The sequence below is a fragment of the Patella vulgata genome, chromosome 8 (assembly GCF_932274485.2).
Source record: "Patella vulgata chromosome 8, xgPatVulg1.2, whole genome shotgun sequence".
Lineage (NCBI taxonomy): Eukaryota > Metazoa > Mollusca > Gastropoda > Patellidae > Patella > Patella vulgata.
The window spans coordinates 4,230,848-4,247,822 of NC_065886.2; the positions used below are offsets into that span (position 1 = coordinate 4,230,848).

At 37.1% G+C, this 16,975-nt stretch overlaps 1 protein-coding gene across 2 annotated transcripts in view; it reads right to left on the minus strand.

The window, feature by feature from the left end:
- The window catches only part of LOC126829918 (glucose-6-phosphate exchanger SLC37A2), a 29,426-nt gene extending 21,393 nt beyond the window's left edge, over positions 1-8,033 (minus strand). For both annotated transcript variants that reach the window (XM_050560094.2, XM_050560093.1), the window contains exons 1-3: positions 7,954-8,033; positions 1,607-1,688; positions 340-433 (exon numbers count right to left, since the gene is read on the minus strand). In XM_050560094.2, the coding sequence (XP_050416051.1) occupies positions 340-433; positions 1,607-1,688; positions 7,954-8,018 (241 nt within the window). In that variant the 5' untranslated portion in view covers positions 8,019-8,033. The remainder of the gene's footprint in view (positions 1-339; positions 434-1,606; positions 1,689-7,953) is intronic.
- Between the last annotated feature and the right edge of the window lie 8,942 nt (positions 8,034-16,975).

Consider the following 16,975-nt stretch of genomic DNA (forward strand, 5'->3'; position numbering starts at 1 on the left):
TAGCTAACCAGACGGACCATATGCTAATAACTAATAATTTACTATAGCTAAGTTAGCTAACCAGAAGGACAATATGCTAATAATTTACTATAGCTAACCAGACGGACCATATGCTAATAACTAATAATTTACTATAGCTAAGTTAGCTAACCAGAAGGACAATATGCTAATAATTTACTGTAGCTAAGTTAACTAACCAGAAGGACTACATGTTAATAATTTATCATGACTCGTTAGCTAACCAACTAGCTAACTAGAAGGACTACATGTTAATAATTTACCATGACTTGCTAGCTAACCAACTATAGTAAGATTAGTTGAGATGATAGATATACTTACCAAATGGAGCCCAGTCACACCATGTTGAGTTGGGTGTAACCGGTATAACACGACCATGATGATCAACGTTAGAACAATTACGATGTAGAACACTCTGTTATAAAATACAACAAAAACAATTCAACATTAGATTTAACCCTTTCTGGCTGTGACCCCTATAGCAAATGAAATGAGGTTTAACGTCCCACTGTTCTGCTCCGACTGGGCTAATTGAGACGGGCTTCCGCCATACAGTGTACTATAAAGGACATTTTGCCTGGACAGTGGCGGTATGGCCTACTCTTATATCGAATTCCAACTGCCAAGCTATCTTTAAAATGCACGCCATGTGAACACGGAATCTCACTTTTCCGTACCATCCAAACAACTAGACAGCTTTTCTTGTCAGACCTCTCGTTCTGCACCACTGACATGGGGAAACCATGCTGGATAATCCCAATGAATTTTCTCAGCCAACAGCAAGATTGAACCTCTGGGCTATTGAGCCAGTGTCTTACACACTTAACCACCGTGGCTCCCTGCCCCTGATTTGAGTGGCCAGTTTTCAATCTATATAAAAATCCCCACACAACATTAGTACAAACAAATTTTATGTAGAAAGAAATGAAATAAAATGGGGTTTAACGTCCTACTGTTCTTATGTAGAAAGAAGAAGTGGTTTATTCTTCATAATAGTTCATTCAGATTTTCCGGCCTGGTTCCCCCCCCCCTTGTCAGTGATTCAGGATGAAGGGCCTGACAAGGACGGCTGTCTAGTCATTCGGATGGGACGAAAAACCGAGGTCCTGTGTACACATTGGCATGCACGGTTGAAATACGATATAAGAGCAGGCCATAATGCTGCTGTCCGGGCAAAATTTCCATCATAGCACACTGTATGGCGTATGCCGGTCTTCATTAGCCCTGTCCGGAGCATAAAAGTAGGACGTTAAACCCCATTTCATTTCATTTCCATTTTCTAGGGGGGGTTGGGTGGCTGAATGGTAATGGGTTGGGTCGTCTGTCCAACCTCGTGGGTTTTCTTCGGGTCCTCATGTTTCCTCCCACTGCTAAAGACCCTAAGCGCAAACGAATTATTGAAATAAAATTGAAATATGTTAATCCTGAAATAACCTAGTTTGTGTCGAGTGGACAAAAAACTCCATTTCTCTCTCTTTCCCCCTCCATTTTCCTTGTTAGATAATAAACTATTTACCTTGACAACATTAGATTAGAGATAATAAATCAGTTACCTTGACCAATATTAATTAGATAATAAATTAGTTACCTTGACAACACTAATTGGTTTACGAGATAAATGATAACTGGCGTAACATAAAAACGTGAAGATCAAGATAAATATTCTATATCTGAAATTATACAATAATATAATACAAATATATAATAAAGTTATACAATCAAATAATATAATTATACAATAATATAATTATACAATAATATAATTATACATCAAACCTCCATAGTTTACATGGAATAAACAACTTAAAGCTGAACTCCGATTACAAAACTACAGAAATAATCATATAAAAAAATTAACATCCTAAATAATCTGAGTTTTGTAATCGGAGTTCGGCTTTCAATCAATAATGACCAACTTGATTATTTCGAACAAATTTGTCTGCAAGACGTTAAAGTTGCATTTGTTTCTGGATCATGACAACATGTTTACAAAAATGAAATGAAATGGGGTTTAACGTCCTACTTTTTTGCTCCGAACTGGGCTAATGAAGATGGGCATACGCCATACAGTGTGCTATGAGGGAAATTTTGCCCGGACAGCGGCACTACGGCCTACTCTTATATCGAATTCCAATTGTCAAGGGATCTTTTACGTGCACGCCAATGTGTACACAGGACCTCGGTTTTTCGTCTCATCCGAATGACTAGACAGCTGTCTTTGTCAGGCCCTCGGTCCTGCATCCCTGACAAGGGGGAACCACGCCGGAAAATCGGGATGAACTTTCTCGGCCAATGCAGGGATCGAACACCCGACCTCCAGGCTAGCGAGCCAGCGCCTTACCCACTTAGCCACCGTGATCCCCCCAACATGTTTACAATCAGGTAAAAGTGGAACATAGTGGATTAGTATCAAGTGTTCTAGAAATGGTATCAGATGTTATAGAAGTTGTATCATGTTCTAGAAGTGGTATGATATACTCTAGAAGTGATGTCAGTTGTTCAAGAACTTGTATCATATGTTCTAGAAGTTGTATCAGATGTTCTAGAAGTGATATCATATGTTCTAGAAGTGATATCATATGTTCTAGAAGTGGTATCAGTTGTTCTAGAAGTGGTATCATATGTTCTACAAATGATATCACATGTTCTACAAGTGTCTCAGGTGTTCTACAAGTGTCTCAGGTGTTCTATGAGTGATATCAGCTGTTTTTGACATCAACTGTCATGAACGTAAAGTCATAATGTACATGGGTAGACAATGCTTGTTTCTCTATTTAAACGACTACACAGAATGTTCAAGCATGCTCTGCCATCAATAACGTGAAGACTGAACTTGAAAAATCCACACAATTCATCACAATCTAACTTGGATTGAAAACCTTGACCAATCAACTAGCCTGGGTCTCACCACTACTATAAAAGTAGATATTACCCGTAGCTAATAAATACATGGAATTACATGTTGTGGTGAGTGAAATATATAAATAGATATTACCCATAGCTTATTACATGTTGTGGTGAGTGAAAAATAAAAATACCATCATTAATAGACCAATAATTATTATATTTTATATTGACTATAAGTTGTTGAACGCCAATCAGTCAACCATATATTATAAATGACAATATACATGTATATTGGTTACCATCTGTTACAGAGTAAAACTTCCAACTTTTATATCTACATGTATTACATGTATACATAAACTAATATAATAACACGTACAGGTTATTTAATAAATAGCTTGAGATCATAAGGTCTGTTATTGAATCAGGTGCTGCAGTTTTCATCCTACACGTGTACGTGACAAGGAGTAGGGGCACTAGTCCAACCTGGTGGGTTTTCTCCAAGTTCTTCGGTTTTCTCCCACTACTAAAGACCAAGAATGGTTAGCATGTGCCGCTGCGCGTTGAATCGTAAGGTCTGTCATTGAGTGAACTGACAAGAAGTAGGGTCGCCTGTCCAACTTCGTGGGTTTTCTCAGGGTCCTCCGGTTTTCTCCCACTGTTAAAGATCCCTACGGACAAGCAAATTATTGAAACAAAAATTGAAACATGTGTTATTCCCGAAATGACCTAGTTTGTGTTGAGTGGAGGTTAAACCATCAGATTTCAAACCTCCCTTTTCAAAACTGTGTTTCAGGCGTGGCAGGTTGTCGGAGCACACCCAGTTCTTCATCCCTGTTTCTATTTCTATAAAATATTGGACCACCCTCTCTTGACCGCCCTGTTTCTATTTCTATAAAATACTGGGTCACCCCAGCTGGGTATATATCAGTTAGTATTAATTGAAAGTAAAGTGTAATATATAACATTTAAGGTAAGAGATTAGATATAGGTTTATATATATTCCAATAATTCATATGTATGTACCGATATGTAACATATTTATATCAAGAAGGACACATGTTAATTGATAATGGAGATATCATATCACACAGTTTCATAATGTTTTATCAACTGAATAGAATTAATATTATTCTTTATATGTACATGTACTTTTTAAAAATTCAAATCCTTGACTCTTTGTTTTAATTTTAATCTTTGTGTACAGTAAGGAAATACATCTAGTTGACAGGATGAGACAAAAAACCTGGGTCGCATGTATACAAGGGGGTGGCAAGACTTTCCTACCACATTGATGTAAAATTTGACATGTATTTTCTATGTAATTTTATATATATACATTTATAAATACTACTGTGGTAGGAAAAAAAGTGAGAGAGAGAGAGAGAGAGTTTAACGCCCACTTGACACAAACTAGGTCATTTCAGGACCAACATATGGTTCAATTTTATTTCAATAATTCGCTTGTGCGTAGGGGTCTTTAGTAGTGGGGGAAGACCGGAGGACCCAGAGAAAACCCACGAGGTTGGACAGACGACCCTACTCCTTGTCTACTATGGTAGGAAATAATACTACCCATCTGATTAATCACAGTATCAAAATCAAGTCAACTCTTTTATTTTTCTTCTTTCACGATTTGAATCTAATTTAATTTGATATAGATTGTGTTCTCACGATTAGTGATTGATGGGGATGTTTTATTTTGGTTAGTTGGTGAAATGAAATAAAAGTTAAATATCCTACTTTTCTGCACTAACTGGGCTGATGAAATCAGGCATACATGTACATCATACAGTGTTCTTTCCCCGGACAGAGGCCTACTCTTGTTTCGAATTCCAACTGACCAACTGTAATTGATTCTTTTACATGCACGCCAATGTGTACAAAGGAACTTGGCTTTTCATGCCATCCGCACAACTAGACAGCCACAATTTCTCTCCAGTGGAAAGCAGAATTTAGTTCTAACTTCTGTGCATAACTTTCAAATGCCAGAGAGGTGAAGCACCAGCTAGACTACCTGTTCTCAATGCTTGTTACTTGTGTTTCATCATGAACTACATGTATGTTTTGTGGTCCTCAACTATATAGGCTTAAATAATTCACTTGTGCATAGGGGTCTTTAGCAGTGGGAGGAAATTGGAGTACCCAGAGAAAACCCACGAGGTTGGAGAGGCAACCCAACATCTTGTCACGTACAACTGGGGAATTGAAACCAAGCCAGTTGACTCAATGAAAGACATCAGATACAATGCTCACATGCCAACCATTCTGCCACCCAACCTCCCTGCTTCTGATACATCTAGCACGCCGTATCACTGGTATATGCTAAACATATCCTACTCAAGTCCATCTAGAAATAAGTCCAATTGAACATCAAGATATTGTAAATAATATTTGAAATTCCCCAGGATATAACTTATCTAACAGACGGAATTGATTACTGTTTAGTGACGAACCTAGTTTATAACTGAATTGTTTTTATCTGTCTTAATTGACTTCCTTAATCTACGAAATTTTCCAATCTGATCAAAATACAGATCTATATTTTGTTTCGTTTTTTTATACTTTCAATGGCCTCTATTACATGAAGATTTGACCAGTTGTAGTGGAAGGTCAAGTCAGGGGTCATACGGGCGGCTTTTCATCCTATGACGTCAGACAGCATTGATGTTTCTAGTGGGTTACCCACAGTTCCGTGCACTTCACGCCAAATACTCGCTGTAACAGACCGTCTCATTGGCCAATCCCTCACATCATCCAGAATGTGGGTTATATAACAACTCTTCAAGATGCTAGCGTAGTAAAGACAAGTAAAACAAAATTTTGAACTATAAAAATCGAAACAAAATAGGATCTGTGTTTTAATCGGATTGGAGATTCCCTTTATTCAGTGTATCAAACCTATGGAATTCATTCCCCTTGACCATAAAAAAATACACAATCTCTTGGCTGTTTTAAAGACTCATCTTTTTTCAACGGCTTATTAACATTTAATTTTATCTTGTGATAAGTGAAGCTTCGCTAAATGCACCTTGATCATTAACTATGTTGTAGGAATTATACACGACATATCTTTTTCAAATTTCCAACGAAGATATATTATCTCCCAAAACAAATCAATATATAAAATTGATCATGTTGTCTACGCCTGCTTAGTCCATTCCACACGTATTTTTATTATCATAAATAATTATTTCTGCACGGTCTTGTAGGATATGTTTTTCTTTGTGTATGGTACTGATTACAAATTTTCACAGCAAGATAACAACATCAATATTGATTGAAATGGACCAATATTGACTTGTAATCTGAGTTTTTAATTTCAAATATTATGGAAAATATTAAGTTAAAGCCTTAGCTCTTTTTAACCTTTAGCCAAAGAATCTTCTCCCGGAGAATGGGTAAGGTTTTGAACTGTTTCTCTATTTCTAGTCAACTTCACTTCAGTATATCTGTTTAATAGTAAACTGAACAAAGATTCTCTTATTTTGAACAATTTCTGAATCATTTTCGAAAAAAAAATGTCTATTCTTTTTGATTTTCCCAAAAATCATCAAATCAAAGAATTTATATGATACGGCACAGTGTCCATGATTAATCATCAAAATTAAGCATTTTTCAAGAAGGTTTCAGAGTGCTTTGAAGATAGGCCTACATGTAGGTTATTCTCTAGTCCATAATTAAAACAATAACTTTTCAGTCAGTAAAGTGAAATAAATCTGTCAATCTTACACATTTTTATAACCAAATTCAATTTATTATTTGTTCAAACCCAGGACCACCATTAACTTGACGGGCCTTGAGTTTTGATACCTCTTTACAAGGCTTCTGTCATGGATAAGCAAACATTATGGCCAGAAAAGGGTTGAACACAAAGGAAGTCGAAGGACAAACTCAATATTAAGGATCCAAAAAGGCCTATGATCAAACAGGAAGGCCTACACATTTCATTTCTTGATGAAAGTGGAGACCAACTACTGGCATATGAAAACTTTCAATCTCATAATGCATGTAATTGACTTTATTGGGGCTCTGCACAGGGTCACGTCAGATTAACCTTGCAGGGGGGCTGGGGTGTGCGGGTGGGGGGCAAGTTATTAATGGGGGAATGGGGGCTGAAATAATAAAAGAAAAACAAATCGGAACATTTTAAAAAATAGATTTGATTCTGAGGTATATTCGAACATGAGTTTCAAACTTCTATTAAATACGGTACAAATAATCCGAGCCAATCTGTTTTAAAGTAGCTAAGTCTCTAACTCAAGTATAGTCCAAAATCTTTGACATTGAAAACACGATTTATTTGTCGGTTTAAATCAACATTGATGTTGTGATCTTACCGGGAAAAGATAGCCTTCTGATATCCAATATTTAAGACAAAATAAACATTTTACAATTGGTACGCTAATCGTGTACCATAATGCATTTCAGCACTATTTGTAATAAGGGACACGAAAAAACGAGGCTAGGCATATTCCACAAGTCATGTGAAACGATGACGCTATATTTATCTGGAGAGCATGCCCAATAAATACTATCGGCGTAGATTGGAATAACCAGGCGATAGAGATTGAAATTCGATTAAGAATACTGGCGTATGTCGCCGAACCTAACTGATTAGAAATTACAGTAAAAACAGAAACGATTGAATGTTAATGAGATATATACATTCATTATGCGTTGCAACCCATTTGTGTCATTTTCTAGCTCCCAAATATTAGCGACATAGCTCCTTTAAACTAAAGACAAGCAGCAAAAGTCGATAAAGTTATGAACCCCGTCAATCGTATCAATTCAGAATCTTGTAGCCTACTCAAGCCAAAATTTACCCCCTGTGAATTGCGTACTGGTTCCATAAAACAGTAGTAAAACCTGGAATAGACCAACAGCATACCGTCGACTTTAATACGTATGACAGACCCGAGCCACTGGTCGGATCACTAAATAAATAGCTTTTCTTTCAAACTTGATTATGTTATCTTTAATAATATCACCTCCTAGTCCTAAATACAACTATTCAGGATTCAAAATCTTACAAATTACTACACTGAAATGTTTTCCAGTTATAAAAGCGTTAAATATACTCACGATATGTTTCTTTTTTCGCCATTAACCGTTGGTAGAAGACGAATACCTAACGGTATCGACGCCATTCCGCTATACCCACACACTAATGCTCAGATGTCAACATTGTGTGCAAGTCATGTGATAGCAGGTCAAAGTTGAAAGGTCGGGTAACTCCTATATAGATCAAAGCCATTTAATACGCAATAGTTTTCCTAATCTTGTGTCCACACAAATTCAATGGTTGCCAATGAACAGCTGGCGATCTCATTGTTTTTAATCGCCTTAAGATTAGTAGTAACTGTGTTAAATGGCCTTTTTTTATCGTCCGCTTCCACTGAAGTGATATCGCAGATAACAGATATGAGATATATATATCAAACCCATTCAGTAAATATTCGCTTATATAGCCGCTACTACCTCTAAGAGGGGTTACATCGGGGAGTATTAACTTTATTTTTCTTCTGCAAATTAAATTATAAAACAATTTTTTTAAAAATTAAAAAATAGCGAGTAGCGCGATTTACCCAATTCCACCCACACCTGCCTCCATTATATATCAACTCATATCACAATAATTTTATATCGATATTTGAAAATGCCAAATTGTTATTTTAAATTTAATGTAGCGTTTTATGGCGCTGAAAGTTTGGAAGTAGGCCTAGTAAATACGCAAATCTACCCTAACCACCATTATTTCCACTATTAACTCCACATATATCATAATCATTTATATCGTTCTTTTAATGTAGGCCTACCAACAGGGAGTCACGGTGACTAAGTGGGTAAGACGCTGGCTAGCTAGCCTGGAGGTCGGGTGTTCCATCCCTGCATTGGCAGAGAAAGTTCAACCAGATTTTCCGGCGTGGTTCCCCTTTGTCAGTCAGTCGTTCGGTTGGGACGAAAAACCGAGATCTCGTGTACTCATTGGCGTGCAGGTAAAAGATCCCTTCCGGCAAATTTTCCTTCACAGTCCTGCATGACGTATGCCCGTCTTCATTAGCCCAGTTCAAAGCAGAACAGTAGGACGTTAAACCCCGTTTCAATTCATTTCAATGTACCATCATAATAACGACCCTTAGCTAAATGTCTACCTTAAAATCGCAGTCTTTAATTCTTGTATCAAAATTCGACCAAACATTTCTGGAAATCGCAATTTTAGAGGCATTTAAACACAAAAACGCTGCGATTTTAAATTAAAAATGAAAATTTAGCTTAAAAAAATGGTGTATTATCAAATATCGATATAAATTATTGTGATATGAGTTGAAATAATTGTGGATTTGGGCAGATTTTGATAGTTTAAATCGTGCTATCGAGTAATACTATAGCTCATCATCAAAATACAACTTGCATAAATTCTACATGTAAGTCAGAAATTCTACATGTAAGTCAGAAATTAATAATAAAACAATAAATAGAAAATGATCAGGATCAAAGTTCGACACATATTACATAATCAGAACTAACTTAAAAGAGTATTATTAGGGCTTAACTAATCTGTTAATCACACCTTTCTTTGAAAATCAGTGTGGATTTATCTGGGTTGACAATATAAAACTATTTGTGTTGATAGTAATATTACCAGGAAAGTTGTTTATCTTATACTCCTGTCAGACCGGAGTGGCTTTCTTACAGCGCTGCTATACGGCGACGGAAAATGGTCCCAGAACGCGTCTAGATCGCCACAAGCGTTGTAAAAGCGTGGCTAAAACGCCAAATATCGTCCTGTGGTCTCCATGGTCGCCAATGATCGACGAGTCACGGCGGGTTTTTTTTTTTTTTGAGCATGTTCAAAACAAACGCCAAGGTTCTGCGATCTGACCTGGAAAGCTGTAAGAACACGACTTTTTTCAAGTTTTTAATATTTGAGGATATTTTCTCGCGTTGTGTTCACGTTTGCTGGCGACCTTGTGCATTTTCTGATCGCCGTACAGTCGCAGCAGCGCGCAGTAAGAACGCCACCACGATCTGACGGGGGCATGAGAGACACATGTTTTATGCTAGATTCCCACTATCACGATTCGCTCTACGATTATAGGGATAATCCCATCGCAACGCATCGCACGTTAGTGGGAACACACTCGACAAACCTCAGCAGATTCCAGTTCCCTACATCTACAGTTGTAGGGTACCGGAATCTGCCGAGGTTTGCCGAGTGAGTGGGAACCTATCATAACACAATGAAATGAAATGGGGCTTGACGTCCTACTGTTCCGCTCCAACTGGGATAATGAAGACGGATACACGCCATACAGTGTGCTATGACGGACATTTTGCCCAGCCAGAGACACTATGGCCTACTATTATATATATATCGATTTTAAACTATCGTCTGTGTACACGGGAACTCGGTCTTTCGTCCCATGGGAACGATTATAAGTTGTCACTTGCCAGACCCTCCGTCCTGCACCATGCACCACTGACAAGGGTAAACCACACCGGAAAATTCCGATGAGTATTCTCGGGTAACCCGATACAGCTAGACTTATAATATAAGTTATATGTCACTATTTAATATACATAAATTAAAGTTTAATACAAGAATTTATACGATATGGATCAGTAAGTAGTGTTCGGCACGAATATTCGAATATTCGCTCGTCGAATATAATATTCGAATATTCGAATAGCAATAACGATATTCGAATATTTTCGAATATCTATTATTTATTCTATTTGCACTCAAATATTATTAAAGGCGACTTCCCTTGCCACATTTACATTCAAAGCTTACTTAGATTACCTAACCGCAGCTTGTAAGGGTGCTACCCCTACACAGATCTTCAGAGACAGTTATTCGGTAAGTAGCTTGTTACCTATTTTGGTTAGCCAGTTAGTGCCACGATGGAGTTGGCTGTCTTGACCATAGAGGTGTATATATTGACAATATATACAACTCCATGGTCTTGACTAATATCACATCAAGGCTAATCTTTGGAACCACATGAAGTTGAAACATATACGTAGCTCCAGATACTTCCTCTGCAAGGGACGTGCGGTCAGGCAAGATTCAGCCAATTAAAAAGTTTTACACAAAGTTCTCCATGCAACAGCAAGAAGTATAACAAGATTCAGCGCAGCAAAAAAAAACATCACTGAGAAATTGATCAAGTTTGTAGCCAAGCATTATCAGCCCCTCTCTCTTATTGACAATGACCATTTTCGGGAATTGGTAGAATTAAGCCCTGAATCCATCACACAATTTGCCGTCGAGTAAAACACTCAAAAAAAGAATGGAAGAAATCTATGATGCCGTTCATTCCGACGACCGTCAAATCAAGAATGACCCAAGTCCGAAGTTAACCGCTGTGACCACAGATGTATGGACATCAGATGAACAAAATGAGTCTTGCATTAATTTAACCGCTCATTTTGTATCACCAGATTGGGAGATGGTGGCTAAGACTCTGGAAGTGAAATCATGTCCAGGTTCACATACCTCGGATAAACTAAAAGAGCATCTGGCGGAGATGGCAGGTGACTGGAGTATGGTTGAGGTCCGCGTCTACTTGTTGCGATGTCATGGAAGGCCGAGGTCTTGTGTACAAATTGGCAGTTTACGTAAAAGATCCACTGGCAATTGCCAAAATATAATCTTGTGCATTGTCACATGTCAACAGAAATTTCACGTATTAAATAATTAATAGAAATCACAATAAATTGAATATAAACCACTTTAAATATATCTATATTAAAAAATTGAAAATATTCGAATACTATTCGAATACAAATTTCAAGACCCGTCGAATATTCGAATAGTATTCTTGTTCGAATATCCGAACACTATCAGTAAGTTGAATATTAACAATAGTTACAATGTCTATTTCATGCTCTATTATTTCTGTATCAGCTAAAAGGTTTGTCTGTACGGCTCAGGTATTTAGCACATCGACACATGAGGTATATTATTTGTCTGTTATCTTGCGTAAATCTGACACCGCTTCAGTAAAGAGAGAGAGAGAGAGAAATGGGGTTTAACGTCCACTCGACGCAAACTAGGTCATTTCGGGACTAACATATTGTTTAATTTTATTTCAATAATTCGCTTGCGCGTAGGGGTCTTTAGCAGTGGGGGGGGGGGAACCGGAGGACCCGGAGAAAACCCACGAGGTTGGACAGACGACCCTACCCCTTGTCACGTAAATCTGACATCGCTTCAATAAACCAGTAATGTCGCAGATTGCTGTAAAGGAAACAGTTTAAAGATACATTCCCAGATAAAAACTGAGTGATTTGATGATATATTTGGACTAAAAACGTATTCAAACTAATTAATTTATCATAATTTTGCTTCAAATACTTCTCAAAATATTGCAATATGTCAGGGAATAGCCGGCCATAAAAAAAATCGATCAAAAGAGGTTATGTTTGTGTCACGTGACACAACGGGTGCGAGGTCGGAGGAGAATTCATTGCATACACAAGACGATGTTGCCTTTATCGCTGACTATTTATTACAAATATCGAAGCCTAATTAAATTTTCGGATTATCCACTGCCCGCGTCTTTTTCCGTGATTTTTATCTCAGAAAGTGTGTACGTCTAACCCTTCATAAAGTTTATAAACATGTACATCAAGCGCTCAATATCCGCGTGCAACCTTCGACGTCACGCGTGCAGACACTCCTAATCGTCGGGCTGTTGATTAGGGAAACCCGCAAATTTTGTCCTGTATGTGCTCCATGAGTGTTTTTCAGGGAATCCATTATTTTTCTAGTAAGATTGGATATTTCTACTTTCCATATATACCAAAATTGCCATACTTTTATTGGAAATAACCACCCAATAAATACTTTCCTGGGAACGTAGCTTTAACACTATAAACCTCATAATGCCTCGTATGGCATTTTTGTCCAAACGTGGCAAAAATGTATTGAAATTTTTGCCATAATTTTGCCAAGTTGTAACGTGGTAAAAACAAAATGCCACGTTTGTCTAGAGTTCCAAAACGTATTTTTTTTTTAAATTGCCATGTTTTTGGAACGAGGTATTTTGTCCAGAACGAGGCTGATCACAAGGTTGGATACACGATTTTTCAAAAGGGTCGGGGGTGGGTTTCAGCCAAACCAAATATGCTGTTCCTGTTTTTATATAATACACGACGGGTTTAAGATTTAAACGTATCATGTATATTGAGTTAGTTGCTCGGTCCAAAGGTAGAAGATATTAATGGCTTTTATCACAATATTAAGCAGTTTTATTCTCCAAAATATAGTCCAGATCGACCCTTTATATAAGAATCCAGTCGTAGGCCGGTCACCTGAAGGATGTAAATGTATCATTTTTAATATGGTTGTTCGCATCGCCCCGCCTTGCATGTCATTTTATAAACTTAAATTGTGTCTATTTCATTTTTCGATGGATTTTAATTTAATTGCTTTTGCAATTTTTATACATACAACTGAATGCCAATTACATAAAATTTCATGAGATATATTAAATATAATATCGTTTATTATATAAAAAAAGGGAACAACATATTTGTAATTAATAATATTCAAAGGCCTATAAAACAATTATTGAGTTCGCTCCGCTTTAAACTTGGCTGTTTTTCATTTCTCACATCTCTTTGTTGGAAATAATGTGTGAACAAAGAATGTAACAAACTCTTTTATGCAACGAATGTCATTTCCAGTCGACTTTCCCTTGTGTCTTTTTCTCTACATAATCGCTTGAAAGTGTCACCAAATAATGTTATGCTGTCCTCGATGCGCTCGATGAAACTTTGGTTTGGCTGAACCCCGACCCAAACCATTTTGAAAAATCATGTATCTAACCTTGTGAACAGCCTCGTTCTGGTCAAAATACCTCGTTCCAAAAACATGGCAATTTAAAAACCAGCGGCTGCCAGGCAGGATACGCCCACATTTTCGAGAGATGGATAGAGAACAAGCTAAAAAGAAAGTGATTTTTCCTACAATCAAGGGCCATAATTCAGGAATTCGATATGCGCAAGTATCGAAAGGAACCGAGATCTTTGTGTTATAAACTTATATTTCAAGTTTCAACAAAATTGGATAAAAATTGTGACCTCTATAAAGTCCACAACCTTGATATACCATATTTTCACGCTATTTGAGAACAAAGGGCGGCCATTTTGTCTGTCAATTTTGAGCTGATTTTCACAAAATTCGAACTCAGTCGTCCTTAGGGTGTAACGGTGATATAATAATACGGTTTTTCAAATCGGATCAAAATTATGACCTCTATAGGGTCCACAAGCAAAAAACGCGATTTTTCGTACAATCAGGGGCCATAATTCAGGAAGTTTCAACAAAATCGGATAAAAATTGTGACCTCTATAGGGTCTACAACCTTGATATACCGTATTTTTACGCTATTTGAGACCGAACGGCGGCCATTTTGTCTGACAATTTTGGGCTGATTTTCACGAAATTCAAACTCAGTCGTCCTTAGGGTGTAACGGTGATATAATAATAGTTTTTTGTAAATCGGATAAAAATTATGACCTCTATAGGGTTCACAAGCTAAAAACGCGATTTTTCGTACAATCAGGGGCCATAATTCAGGAAGTTACGGTCCGATATGCGCGAATATCGAAAGGAACCGAGATCTTTGGGTTATAAACTTATATTTCAAGTTTCAACAAAATCGGATAAAAATTGTGACCTCTATTGGGTCCACAAGCTAAAAACGTGATTTTTCATACAAACAGGGGCCACAATCCATGAGGTTTTAATCCGATACATGCCAATATCGAAAGCAGCCGAGATCTTTTGGAGATAAACCTATATTTTAAGTTTCGTCAAAATCGGATAAGAATTGTGACCTGTAGAGGGTCCACAACAATTGTGGACGGACGGACGGACAGGGGCGACGGCATAATACGTCCACATGAAAATGTGGGCGTATAAAAATACGTTTTGGAACTCCAGACAAACGTGGCATTTTGTTTTTACCACGTTACAACGTGGCAAAATTGTGGCAAAAATTTTATTAGCACGTTTTTGCCACGTTTGGAAAAAAATGCCGAACGAGGCAATCTGAGGTTATAGTGTAATGGAGCTAAATCGCTAATATTTGGGACCTAGAAATTGACACAAATGGGTCGCAACGCATATAATAATGTAATATGAATGTATATAAACTGATTTACATTTAATCGTTTCCGTTTTAACTCTAAATTCAAATCAGTTATGTTCGGCGAAATATGTCAGAAGTCTCAATCGAATGGCAATCTCTAGCATCTGGTTATTCCAGTCTATACCGTAGTATTTATTGCGCATGCTCTCCAGATTGGAATATGAGGTCACCGTTTGACATGATTTCTGGAATATCTCTAGCGTCGTTCATCGAGTCCCATAATTATTTCAAATGACACACGATTCGTGTACCAATGGTAAAATGTTTATTTTGTCTTAAATATTGGAAATCAGAGGTCCAAATTAATGTTGATTTTTATTGACAAATAATCCATGTTTTCAATGTCGAAAACTTTAGATGATACTGAGTTAAAGACTCCAGCTACTTTAAAATAAAACGACAAGATGTGACGTCACAATATATTGTTTTCTCAAGATGGAGTATCTTCGGACTGAATAAACTACTAGACTGCAGAATTTTATAAGCCGCCTATGTTGCATTGTATTCAGGACGCCTATTTCACGCAAAATATTATTTTATATCCAAGTGGGCCGTCATATAAACATCTATCTGGATAATAAGTTATTGAAAATATGCATTTAAACAACATTTAGATATTATCTACCACCTGTAGCACTTTCCACTCGAACTAGCAATATATTGTTTATTGGAATTTTCTATTAAACGGAAAAGGTGTTTGTTGCTGTAAAATACTCGATCAATATACCAAGTGTTAATTTATATGATAATTTAAGGCCTACTATGTAATACTAAAATTTGCAACACGTTTTAACACCACATCTTTTTGCATGAAATGACAATAACTTGTTTATTGGATAAAACGGAAACATATCTTATTTTCTATTTTGTACCTGTAAAATAATATACGATTTATCATTTTATATGGCGTATTTCTAATGATTATTAAAGCGAGAATTTCAATTTTTCTAAGAAAGTCAAAACATAATTATTTCTATGTCTTTTGCTCAATAGGTTATCAAATCACTATTATACGATCATGGGCATTATTTCCCACCCTTAAAAATCTATGACACAGGAAATAACAACACAATTACCTCCCCTGTTTTGCTATTGACAACATGGGGCAGCCATTTTTCAACGTTGGAATTTGAAGTTAAAAATGATATTTTTGCCAATTTCTCAGCTGGCAATAGCGAATTATAGGATTAATAGGATTATTCTTTAACAAGGTAGGACTGTTTATGGATACCATCTATTTTAAGGCTTTATTTTAATACATTTTAAAAATATAACTTGAAAATTTGCAATTGCAACTTTAACTAAGTAATCCAGTAATGCCGAAATTTGGAACACGTTTTAACATCTATCTTTCCCCTCCCTTTTTAGGGCTGGGCTGAACAGGAGTATTGTAGTTTTAGGATTCCCAAAACTAGTTAATGTTCTTGCATGGTTTGGAGTCCCCTTTTTATCATGAATTTACGTTGTTTTTGATACATGTGCAAAAGCTAAAAACGCCTAGATATACTCTACAAAGCACAATTTTCGCCTGTTCGAAGAGAACCTCACCGGACCCCCACCCTCACGGAGCAAGGATCACTCCGCTCGGGGGTGTCATTAGGCCCGACATTAACCACAGGTTCATTTCTGCCTGCTTTTATTTCTAATTGCTTATGAAAAACAGTATTTTTATGGCAATCACAAGAACTTGTGAAATGCATAACCCGTGGTTACTATCGGTCTAGATGATACCACGGACGGACCGAGGGCCCAAGGTCCCTGAACCTGGCTTCGCGAAGCGTTACCACTTCATGGGGTCCCACGTGATTCTCTTCTCACAGGCGCGAAATTTCTTTTGAAAACTGACAGTAGACGAGTATGTAGCTGCGGCTAACTAGACATACTGCGACTACTAAAATTGCGGTAGGTTTGCTGAATAAGTTTCCAAACATCAGAACAAC